This window comes from Struthio camelus, chromosome W (assembly GCF_040807025.1).
Source record: "Struthio camelus isolate bStrCam1 chromosome W, bStrCam1.hap1, whole genome shotgun sequence".
NCBI classification, from domain to species: domain Eukaryota; kingdom Metazoa; phylum Chordata; class Aves; order Struthioniformes; family Struthionidae; genus Struthio; species Struthio camelus.
Genome location: NC_090981.1, coordinates 58074341 through 58087016, shown reverse-complemented (window position 1 = coordinate 58087016; position 12676 = coordinate 58074341). Strand labels below are relative to the sequence as shown.

Sequence of the window (12676 nt, the reverse complement as noted above, 5' to 3'; positions counted from 1 at the left end):
CTGGAGAAATGTATTGGTTGCTTTTATCTTTCTAATTTAATTTTGGACCTATGTCCCTAGGCAAAAGCCCTATCAGAGAAACGCTTCGGTGGGGAAAAGGAAAAATGCCTTTACATTATCACCGTTGCAGGGAGAGTATGTAAAAATCCATTGTACTAGAGTGCAAGCTGCTTGAAGCAAGATTTCTTGTCACTAGGCTTTATCTCCCCTCCCCTCCCCCCCCCCTTTTTTTTTTTTCTTTTTCTCCCCCTCATTGGTCATACAGCATCGGTAAGGCACAGTGTGGGAAGAAGAGCCACTGTCAAGCTTTCCGAGATGTAAAGAAGTTGCTGTAACATCCACTGGACTTAGTTTGCCAACCTGTTGCCTGAGATCTGCTCCGATTCAGTTTTGTTTCTGACCCAATGTACGCTTACCCCCACCCCATTCACTGTGCTGTACTTCTGTAGCAAGATTGTCATCAGCAGTGTGTGATCTCTGCTTTGACCGATCTTACAGTATCACTGTGTTCACGTGTATCTAGACTTGAAATCCAGAGGAGCGCTTGGAGATGAAACCCATGTGCTGTCTTCACGCCCAGCTTGTGCAACCCGTTTGAAGGCGCATCCTGCTTAAATGGGTGGCCTCTGTAAGCAAGAGCAAGCCAGTTAGCAGAATATTGTGACCTAAAGTAGGTCTGGATGTGGAACACACAGAAATGCCAGGTTTTTCCCTAGGTAATGAATTGGCAAGGAGTCAAGTTGTTGTGACTGGCCTTGGGGGTTGTTATGTAAAGGTGTTATATCTGTAAACCGACTTGACGTGCTCAAAGGAAAAAGATGCAACGCTTGTTTATAATCTTTTCTTTTTTCCCTTTCTTCTCTTGTAACTTCCTGCAATCGTAGGGTACACAGTTGATTTTCAGTGCTGCTAAGGAACTGGGACACTTGTCAAAGCTGAAGGTATTGTTGTTGTGCATGGCTTGTGTTAACGTCCTGTGTTAACGTCCTTTCATGTAAGCATGAAAGTGTAATAGTGCGTAACGTGTCTTGTGCTTCCAGTAGTTTGTGGCTGTGTGTAATTATAGAGAATGTGTGCTTTGAAATGCTGCTAACATTAGTGTTGTGCTTAAATTAGCTGTTAGATTTTACCGTGGATTTAATCAGCTGAGTACTTTATATATTCAGTAGAAATAGCGATGAGTTTTTTTTTATATCACTTTAAAATGAAAAAGTAAAGATCTCAATATCTGGCCAATGCCTCTGCATCCCCTTGTGTAAAAGGGAGTCCCTTGTGTCATCCTTTTGTAGAAGTCATTACTAATGCTCCCGATAATGAGATATCAATCGGAAAGTCTATTTTGCTAGCTATTGATGAGGGAATTAGATGCTCTGTTGCAAAAATAACTGTTGCTTCTGGAGCAGAGCCTGTGTCTGTAAATTCCTACTGCGTGGGCTCCCTTTACAGGCAAGCTGGCATTTAGCATGAAGGCTATGATGATGTGTTTTGACAGTGCATGACGTGACAGTGCATGACACGAGCATTACTAAGCGCACGCCACCTCATCATAAGCTAATCAAGCTCTAATTCACTGGTCACGACAGGAATGGTATGAAATAGTGATGCCTTACAGTGTTCAAATTGCACTACAATGTGGTTCGACTTGTGCTGCAAAATACATTTTTGGCAAGAAGAGGTTTACATCGGGAGAGTCACAGTGCACAAGTGATGCTGGAAGGAAGACCAATGTGAATGTGAACGCTGTCTAGGAAGGTGGCCAGGGAATGCTTCCCATGGCAAAGGGCGTTCTCCTAAGTGATTAGTGCAATTTCAAAACACATTTATCTTTTTCCATGGCATCTTTTTGTCGTGTGTGCTTATTACAGTTGTCTTTATACAGCTGTCTGTTTTCCTTGCTTGGCAGACATGTTTTGCATACACATGTTTATGAGCCAGGACAGTATGCAATCGTTTAAGGCATTACTTATTAAAAATCTTAGTAATCTGAATATGCAGGTGCTCTCATTAGATGCACACACTTTTCTCCAGTTATATTTTAAGAATGTAATATGACAGTTAACAGTGGCCACATAGAACCCCTCAAGTGTGGCCCCTCAGGGGAATAGATGTCTTCTCTGGTCATTTGTGCTGGAGGATTGCCCCCTGCGCTCCCACAGCTGGACTGGCCTCTTTGCTGACGTGGTGGCTCCAGAGGAATGTGCCAGCCACCTCCACTGTTGCCTGCATTTACAATGCTCTGTATCACTTCTGCAGTGACTTTTGGCAGAAATGGGGAGAGAGGAGCTTTGTGTCCAGACTGGGAGAGTGGGAGCTGGACCACAGGGCCTAATGACCCCCTTTTCCTGGCAATGTCCTTTTACCCTTTTAGAAACAGCTGTGAGTACTCAGCATTTGGAGGTGGAAAAGTCATCCCTGCTCTCTGCATGCACTTCTGGCATCAAAAGGGGAGAGCTCTGTGAATTTGCTCCGTTACTCTTCCCAGGTCACAAGGGTAACAGTTTGTGTACAGATGACTTCAGTGGCTGTAAATTCCCTGGATTCTTGGACGTAGTCAGTGACATTCACTGTTATCTTTTACTTCCTCCGTGTTTCCCCTTTACTGGAATTTCTGAAAGCATACAAGGTGCCTTTTACCAGGAATGAGTTGGAAGCTTTGCCTGTGTCCGTTTACACTGGTCAGACAAAGGCCATCCCTCAGCAACAGCTTGTCTTCAGTTCACTTTCTGTGAGGCCTATCTTTGGTAACTCTGGACTGCATTTTTAGAAATGCACATAATCATGCAAATGAGTCGAGCCTTGGTGAGTGTTCAAGGCTTTATTTGCATAGCCATATATAAAACTACAGCAGTGCAGGTACGTGGGATTTTATATCTGGCAGGAGAGCTGTACGCAAGGGCGAATGCACTCTACCACCTGTATTTTGGGGACTTTTAGTTCAGACAGATGTTGTGAACCAACACTGCATCCCAGTGAGAACTTCCAGAAGAATAAGGGTGTTACAAGAGTGTGAATTGTTTGGGTTTGTGTAAACGTTATGGATTTCTTGCCCTTTTGTACAGTGCTAGGCAAACTAACAGGAAAAACATGAGTGACTAGCTCTTCAGAGCCCCTCTCCTGTACATTTTACAACTACAAATCTGGAAAAATTATGGCATGCGTTTTAAGCCTCTATTTTGTCTTAAACAGAAGAGGGGGGAAAAGAGCCCTAGCGAGTCAGATAACTCAGCTGAACAGCTGAGGCTGACAGACCTAATGAGCACAGGCTCCTGTCCCGGTGACAAGTCAATTTTGCAATGTATTTTAAAATGCTGGGAAAACTACCTGTGAGACTGTCACTTTGGTGCCATGTATCTGCCTCTTGTTTATTATCAAACCCTGTCTGCTCGGTTGGCTTAAGCGAAACTGGGCTGTCGCTGCTGCTTGCCCTGCGGAGCCAGGAGCTGGAAAGAGAGGAGCAGGGAGCAGCCGCCTGTTCTCCCTTGCACTGCTTCTGGAGCAATTAGCCGAGCTTTAGCTATAAAGTTTTTCCAAGGGCACCTCTGGAGCATACAAGAATGAATATGTGAGACCAGGAAAAGATTTTGACTTCATCTGCTCGAAGTTACATCACTATTTATTTGGTGTAAGTATTTGTAGCTTGCTCTTGGCTCACAATCTGGGAAGCGCAGGGTAGCGCTTTGTGCAGCCCTTTATAGGAACAGTGTGGGATGAGCAGAGGGCAGGTACACAGGGGAATGACAGTCGTGGGCTCCTTTGAGTGTAGGTGCAAGCATTACCAGTCCAGGCACTTGGCTTTTTTTAGATAATGTGTTGAAGTAAATGCCACGGGGAACCTCTCTTAGGAAGCAGTGACGTGTTGCTCTGCTATGAGAGCCTTGACAGAGTCAGGCTGGGTGACAGCTCAATTGGGTGGTGAATGAGCAGTTTAGGAGAAAAATGCTGATCTCCTGGTTTCTATTGCAGCATGGGGCATCTGGCTGGCAGACTTAAAAAACTGTTTCAACAGACATGAAAGTCGCTCTGCCTGGGGGGGCATAGCTACCCTGACTAAATAGTCCTCTCCCATGAGTGTGGCCTTAGGCTCTGGTTGATTGTGGTTGCTTAATCTCAGATTGTCAGACTGAGAAAGAATGGTTTGCCCTCTGTGTACTGAAGTGTGAAACCACATCATCTTCAACGGAATTACTCCCAGCTCATGAAGAAGAGGGAGGAGAGCTGTTGCTCCCCTAAGGAAAGCTTGTCACAAGATAAGATACTTTGCAGCTTACAGAATAGCATGCCACCACAAAGAGCTTCCCAGACCAGAAACAGTTAGCGCGGAGGAAAGAGAAGAGTTAAGGCATGTCTCTGTTACTCAAGAAAGCACAGTACAAATTTGAAGTATTTCTGATTTGAGCAACTTCTTCTGTATATTGTAATGCAGCATTGTGCAAAGATACTAGCTAGACGTCTCTGAGGAGCATGGTTGTTTGCCAAGCGCTGCTCCTAGGCTGCAGGAAGCCTCATCTCCATCAAGCTGGAAGAGATGTATCATGATAGATAACAAGCGGAATAACCCCAAATGATGTCAACTGCAAGACAGCCAACCAGCCTATCAGCTAGGCACACTTCACTGGAAGATAATTTCGTGGATGTGTGCCCTGGAAGTGCCTCTTATCAGAGGCTATGCCACATTTATAGCAGGCATAAGTAGCCTGTGTCTGATTTTTTCCTGTATCATCTTCACAAATGTGTCTGTGCCTAAGCTGCAGCCAGCTGGCCTGACCCTCAAGCAGCTCAGTTAGTCTGGGTTTGTGCAAACCTACTTCCTAAAAATGTACCAGTTTTACCTAAGATCTAGACTCAACATCAGAGAGCTTAGTGAAACCCCAAAGGACGACATGTTCTTGTGGCCTGGTAGGAGTCTAACAGGGATGTGCTCCAACTGCAAGAAAGGGAAGCTTCCCCAAGGATACCTGGCTTTTTGGTATTTAGAAGTGGTGAGTCTTAATGGGAATATCTTTTTCTCTTAACAAAGGTATTTTCTAGAGCATGTTGCTTGTTTGTTTTCTCCCATTATACTAATGATATGATAAAGTAGTGGCCTATGTAGATGGAAGAATTTAAAAAAAAAAAATCCAGCAAAAACATCAAATAATTTTGCCCAACTTGCGGTTCACAGAATTCATTGCTTTGGGTGGTGTTTTGAGAGTTTTGTTTTGGTTGTTCTAGGATGACAGAATTAGCAAGCAGGTTCCCGTTTGGGTTTTCTGAGAGACAAACTGTGATTTTAAAATGTCATTTGTTATCTTTGTCCAGTTTCCTTCTGTATTTCTCTCTTCTTTGCCTACAAGAAACAGAAGAGTTGTGTTTGTTTTCCAGTTAAGCTGGCCACGTAGCCACTGCATGAATCCAGAGAAAGAGGTAACACTGACTACTCCTTTTCCTTTAGTCTCTAACAGCATACTAATATCATATATAATGGTTGTTTGCAGGATCATATGGTGAGAGAAGAAACTAGGAGTCTCACTCCAAAGCAGTGTGCTGTTTTGGATCTTGCACTGGATACTATCAAAGTAAGTGGTTTCACTTCTGTAGCTGTCCTTCCTTTGCTCCATCCTCCCATGCTGTTTTGGAGGATAGTGCCTGTCCCAGTTAGGAAACGCCAGCAATCTGTCGTCACTGTTACAATAAAGGCACCAAGTGAGCCATACTGTGACGTTTGTATAAACCTGAACAGGCTCAGGTGACTGGCGTATGCTTGGAACTAGCATATTTACATTTAAGAGTTTTGGGAGAAGAAAGCCACGAGCAGACAGGATTAGCTGATCTAAGCAAAATTTGCGGCGTAGAAGCTGTTTTTTGAAATTTTTAGCTCTTTCCGTTCTGTCCACAAAACGTCATAGTAAGCATTGGTTGCCGGTTGTAACCTTCTTCTTTAACATTTTTCCTTTTTATTTTTACTCTTAGCAATATTTCCATGCTGGTGGGAATGGTCTGAAGAAAACCTTCTTGGAGAAAAGTCCAGACCTGCAGTCACTTCGGTACGCGCTCTCTCTCTACACTCAAACTACAGACACTCTCATCAAAACCTTTGTCCAGACTCAGACAGCTCAGGGTAAGACTCTTTCCTGTTGTTGGCAAAGCTGAATGGCGCTAACCACTCTGTTCGTAATTGCTCTGTCTTGTTCTGCCAGTTTGCGGAGCGCTTTTGGCAGTAACGTTTTCTAGAAATGTGACAGTTGAGAGCTTTTGAAAATGGGAAGGAGGGAAAAGGGATTCGTTCCTGCTCACCATTTACGTTTTGAGAGCTCGGAAATATGTGAAATATAAATCCTGAGGGTTGTGTGGTCTTTTCTCCTCAATGCTCATTTAACAGTCACATTTCATGAATTAATGTGGGTGGGTGACTTAAAGTGAAAGTCTTCACAAAAAGTGAAGTTTTAAGTTACTGTGCTGAAACTTGTGAGTGGTATGGGAGACGATTTTGGCAAAATATCACTGCAGAAACTAGTCGTTGTCAATGTCACAGGCCGGTTTCCAGCAGTCCATGCAGCTCTGACATGCTGATTGACAGCAATGCTGTGAGTCACAGGGCTACGTGCTGCCCTTAAAGGGAAGAGTCTCCAATGAGAGTAACACACATACTGTTTTGTGTGCAGCCAGTATAGGATGATAGCTAGACGACTACAGATCTTAAGTGAAGAAAATATTCACTGATACAACATTTTAGTAAGCTGCAGGGATGGGTCACTGGAGTTATTTGGTAGCTCCCTGGGAAGTCAGGGTGCTGTTTCACTGATTCAGAAATGGTAAATAGTTAATTGTCTCTATCCTCCATTACTTTCATGGAAACATCTCCGGATTCTGGCACAGGGCTCTAGTCAGGGACCTTCACTGGCTGACTTTGAATCCTGCTAGTCTCAGGAGGAGGATGCAAATATTATTATAGGTTAGGTAGAAAATGGAAACTGATGATTTAAGATTTCAGGCTGTTTAAGTCTTGGGGGCTGGGCAAGCAAAAGGCGTTTCAACAGCAAAAGGTGTAAGACTCCGTGGACGGGTTTTTCTGCCACCTTTTTGCTTGGAGTCCTGCTTCTTTCACTCCTTCCAAATCCACAGCAGCTGGCGACCCCACAGGCCATACTAACTCTGCCAGCGTATTGCCACACCAACCACTGGAAACAAGCAGAAACCCCTGCTTAGCTAATGCGCTTTTCCCTGGTGTGTGATACTGGCATTCCCAAAACATTGGAGAAAGTACTGGGAATCCTGGGAATTTGGGGACTGAACCATCCCTGTCTTTAGCAGCACGACATTTTCTTCCTTATGTTGAAACATACTGGGTTTAAAAACTAGAGTCATTGCCTGCATTTGAGAAAGTAGTCCTATGACTGTAGGTCCCAGCAGAGCAATGATGACATCCAGTGGCCAGAAAGGTCAAACACTGCTATATCCACAAGGGACTGAGGTTAGAATTAAACTCTAGCTTTAGGATATAAGATGCACTCGTTATGTGTTAGCCAATTATGTCTCATAACTGACTGATAAGCTACTTCACAAAGAAATGTTATCAGAGACACTTTTGGGGACAGGTACTGATCCAACTTAAAATCTCCTACAGCGCTAGGCTGAGAGTTTTGGGGAAGGGAGGAAAAGGCTTGAGCTCTGCCACCTACTGTTTGTAGGATCAGTGGTGGTACAGCTCTGAAAGAGGCGCAGCTGGTTCCTGGGTTTGGGGCTAGAGAAAGAGGATGTTGCTTGTGTACATTTCTGAGCGACCCTAGACTGTGAAATGGCTTGGAGATCTGCATGTGCGTTGGAGGGCAGAAGGAGCAGCACTCATATTTACAGCTGACATTGCCTTTACAGAGCTCTGACTGGTGTTTCTGTTTGCCTAAGTCAAGCTTCCACAGGCCTAGGGGAGGACATGGCTGCCTGCAAAACCACTAGTAGTAGTTGTGTATTCCAGTTTGTGAGGTCTCTGTTGCCCTCCTTTTCTTCCTGAGCAGGCTTCTGTGACACAAAGCTGTTGGCTGTTTGTGCTGCAGTGTTGGATCAGAGCTTGTAGTTTAGCTATGCCAGCACAAATTCTCTCTTCATTTTAACCCAGACAATCCCTTACTCCAAGAGCCTTGCTCTCCAAAGCCTGTGGTGGTGCAGAAGATCTAAGAGGTTATTTAGTTTATTAAGAGCTAGAATGTCTTGTATTTGTTTAAGTGTGAGCACTAACTGGATTGTAATTCACACTCTTCTCTCTTTATCCTGCTTGCTTCTTGCCTTTTGAATTCATGTCTCAGTGCATGATGGGAAAGGTATTAGGTTTACCGCTAATGAGGACGTTCTTCCTGATAAGGGTATGTTCAAGACTAATGTTGTTACCATAACAACATTAGCCAGTTGCAAACTTGCCTTGCTTTTAAAGTCTTCTTGCCCGTGCTCTGAAACCTTTTCCAGAGATCCCTTTCCTGTGGTTCCCTGTAGAAGTGGACTGCTTGCACCCTACGGATAGAGCCACGGGCTGTGCGCGGGAGAAGTCTGCTTGAGAGCCTGTCCCGAAACTTGACATTTGTTCAGGGGGTGTGAAAGCTGTCCTGAAAAGGGGCTGTTTTTTGAGAGATGCTACAGACTTGTTCCCCTACCCTCTGTCGTGGGCTGTGTATTGCCGTGTTTCAAGTCTTAGACTTGCATGCGTATGTTCTGCCACAGCAGGCTACTGCGGTACATGGTAACGTTTGATATGCACTCAAAGTTATGGCCGAGCTTGAAACATCTGGCTGGGGGCGGGGGGAGTAGCTGGAAGCCTTGGTGTTCAGGAGAATGGAATAAACTTAAGTCTTGTGTTTCGTCTCTCATTTTATGCTGTCCAAAGCATTTTAGGTCCTTAGGTCAAATATGTCTGTAACACGTTGCACGAGCTCACTCTGCAGTCTCACCCTCCAGTATCACCATACCAAGGAGACTTTCATGTCAAGATTAAAATCTGCTTGTCACTGTATATGTAAGCATATGTATGTACGCAGTTGTAAGTGACCAGAGTATTTTCATAGGCTGTCTACAGCTATTAAGTCCTTTTTTTAATCTGAGAGTATTTCAGTTAATATAACACGATCTTTATATAAAAAGACAAAAGTGAAGATAGAAAACCTTAATCTAAATCTGTCTCCCTCAAAGGTAATGGGGCAGTTCTGCCATCGTTCCTCTGCAGCATTAGTGTCTCATTTATAGCCTGTTAGCCAGTGACAAATATAGCCACTACAGTTCGATAAAATCAAGACCTGGACAATAATACTTCTGGTAAAATGCTTCTCTTCTTTTGCAAGTTCAGGGCTGTACTGTTGTTAAATGATGACTGTCCAGATCACTTGCATCAAATTCTCAACCTTGGTTTACTCCCTAAGCGTATGTGCTGACACGGCTGGACTACTGCCTTCTGCTGCTCTGCTCAGCCCTTGGAGGAGGGCAGGGAGCTGACATGTGCAAGGCCCTGGCTCTCCAAAGTACCTCAGGAGCAGAAAGACTGATTTTGTAGCTGATGTTTTTGCAACTGTGGTCTGACGAAGTCTGAGAAGATGTACCTACGTAGTATCGGTAATCTTGCCTGCTCCTATGGAAAATGCCGATAATATGAGTGAGAGACCGTCACCATCAGATGAGTCAGGTCAAAAAATTAAGCCTTCCAGTTTTAACGCTGTGCTTAGGTACAGGAAAGAAAGAACACTTAAGAGCAGGGATAAAAAAATGTACATGCAAGATAATGTACAAACATTATAGCGTAATATAGCGTAAAGGCTGTTTATTTTACTTAGGTCAAGAATGAGAATCTATCCTAAGTTAATAATATGAAGTTCTATTATGTTTGCTTATATACTTGCATATTAATGTGACTTGCTTTGTATACAATTTTTCTGTGCCACGTAATGCACTCTCCAAAATTGCAGATTAGCTCTCAACCTTCTGTCTTCTTTTTAAAATGTTTTTGCTCCTTGCAGTCTGTTCTCGTAAAAGTCGACGTTAGACCCATATAATCAACATACCTGTTTAATGATATTACTTCAAGCTTCTTGTCCTAAAATTCAATAAAATACGACACTTCTTTCACTTCATAATGTGTTTTAATCTCAAAATTGGCAAAATAGTCCTTTTCTATATAGGTACTCAATTATCCTGTAGGTATGCCAATTACAACTACATTGCTAATTGTCAGCCTGAGATCAGACAGTTATCAAAGGGAAAGTAAAATAAATCTCACTATCTTATCAACTTAATTTTCATTTTGCCAAGCAGTCTTTTTCTGTAATTTACATGAGATCTGGATTTTCCTACCCAGATAAATGTCACTTCCCTGTACTGCATGATAATTAAGATTAAAAGTGGAAAAGTTGAATGCATCCTGATACAAGAATTTTAAGGCTCACGTAATCTTTTATTCTCCCTCTGTTGTAACGTTACCTTTTCCTCTGCGAAACTACATCTAATTTTCTCCCTGGCTAATTGATGAAGGGAAGCAAGTACGCAATTTGTGAATGCTTGCTTTCTCCTGACCGTTCACGGCATACAGTAGTTAAGGGATTCCCATTGTGCTCTGAAGGGAAGCAGGTAGGCAGTTGGTATGACAACTTTTATCTGATGTACAGCATGGAAGCTTCTTGGAGGGTGAGGCTGCATTACGGCTCAGTCCAAATGACTATCATTTTTGTCTTTTTTTTTTTTTCTTTTCTCTAAACTTCCTCTATTCCTCCCCCCCCCACCAAACGCACACTTTTGTGAGATTATAGGAATGCTGATGTCCAGCACTGGAATGCCTGCATGTGTATTCAACAGCTTTGCAGGAACTTCTAAAAAATTCTTGTTTTCTCTGAGGGTCCGTTGTTAAATTTTAGGAGTCTTGTTTTCTTCCTAGTATTCTCACTAGGATGTAATTTTTAGTGTTTCATGCAGGTTGGGCATGCGAGCCTGATGTTAATTTGCATTAATGTTACGTTATCAGTGTTGACTGAAAAGCTGGCTATGGAGGGTGTGCTGTGAAAAGGATATTGTCTTGCTGAGACCATAAACCAAATGTGGTGCCAATGAACAATAATCTGTGTGTGCATGGTGGGGGGTGTCCGTTTTCTTCCAACAGGGTCTGGTGTGGATGATCCCGTGGGTGAAGTGTCCATACAGATCGACTTGTATACACATCCAGGAACTGGTGAACACAAGGTCACTGTGAAAGGTATGGGAAAGCATGCGTTACTGCTCAGGGTCTGTGGTTGTATCAAGGCAGTTTTCCAGCCTTGGAAGTCGTCATATTTTTGAGCTAAACCATGCAATGTGAATCCATAATTGTTTTTTCTGTTTCAGATCAGAAACATGTAGAGAAACAGCAAATGAGCTTGTCCAGCCCAGCCAGTGAAATGGCAATGTTCAGTCCTGTTATTTATTGGCAGCGATATATGAAGTAAACAAAAATCAGATGACAGCTCTCACCAGGCCCCACAGTTTAGCATGTGCTGCAAAGCACAGGGCAGCGTGACAGAGTGATCTTGCGAAATTGCTCAGTGTGAGCTGAGAGATCGCAGAGCCACTAAGAGTACAGAGGCTTCTCTCTGCCTAGAAGGCCAAACCGGTCCCTGAAGAGCCACTCTGAAAATAACCCAAGCAGTGATTCATCTTAGGCTTCCTCTTCCTCTTTGGTCTCCCTTACTTGCCTACAGCCTACTTGTTTAATTTTCTCTAAATATATATAAATATATATATATTGCAGCTCTTCAGGCCTCTCTTCTGCAGGATAAATCTATACTGTAATGTAAAAAGTGGCTTTCACAGATATTCCCTGTGGTTCAGTCTGTCCCCTGCAGTAACCTTGGAGTGGATGACTATTAAAGAGCTAATAATGTGGGATTTTCCAAAGCTTTCTGAAAGTACCCACAGCTCTTATGCTTTGCTGGTCTTACCTGCAATCTCATTTTGCGTTTCAACAGACTTTTGTATCAGTCCCCCAAATGCCTCGGTTTTCCCTCGTTCCACATCTGATCCTAGAGTTAAGCACAGAATTGCCAAGGCAACCTGCATGGAGCTGTATGAGTGCCTGTTTCTCAGACTAATTTCTTGTCTCTGCGCATGGCAAAAGCCAAGTGCTGTCCCAAGTATTAAGTTCCCTATACAGAACTAAAACAGGAGCAAAAAAGCCTGTTGTTGTAATACAACACAGTCCTGCCCATGTGTGTCAGGACACTTGCGTGTTTTGGAGTGAACTTTGTCCTCTGAAACAAGGAATTGTGAGCAGAAGGGAACTGGGAAGGTGTCCAGAGCAACGGGGACAAATGAGCGTTTACTGGAAAGCAGTTTCTGACTCTCTCTTGCAGTTGTGGCAGCCAACGACCTGAAGTGGCAAACATCCGGCATGTTCCGTCCGTTTGTCGAAATTACCATGATTGGGCCCCATCAGAGTGACAAGAAGAGGAAGTTCACAACCAAGTCGAAGAGCAACAACTGGGCTCCCAAATACAATGAAACCTTTCACTTGTAAGTGTGAAAAATAGCCTAAGACTCTGACCTGGAGACTGCAGATGCTGAGCACAGATAGAGCCTTCCAGTTCAGTGAACAACCTGGCAAGGGCCGAAAGGACTACTCAAACCAGGAGCTTGGCCCCATGCTTGGTGTTGTGGCAGGAAAAGCTAGAATATGGGATTTTTTGCGGTGGGTGGGAAT

At 43.5% G+C, this 12676-nt stretch overlaps 1 protein-coding gene across 7 annotated transcripts in view; it reads left to right on the top strand.

The window, feature by feature from the left end:
- The window catches only part of LOC104150901 (protein unc-13 homolog B), a 217833-nt gene that overhangs the window by 202112 nt on the left and 3045 nt on the right, over positions 1-12676 (top strand). For 3 of the 7 annotated variants that reach the window (XM_068925342.1, XM_068925341.1, XM_068925338.1), the window contains 6 exons: positions 885-941; positions 5475-5555; positions 5950-6097; positions 8280-8336; positions 11105-11197; positions 12330-12489. In XM_068925342.1, coding sequence (XP_068781443.1) covers positions 885-941; positions 5475-5555; positions 5950-6097; positions 8280-8336; positions 11105-11197; positions 12330-12489 — 596 coding nt within the window. The remainder of the gene's footprint in view (positions 1-884; positions 942-5474; positions 5556-5949; positions 6098-8279; positions 8337-11104; positions 11198-12329; positions 12490-12676) is intronic. The other 4 variants (XM_068925343.1, XM_068925340.1, XM_068925339.1 and 1 more) reach the window with 3 other exon arrangements.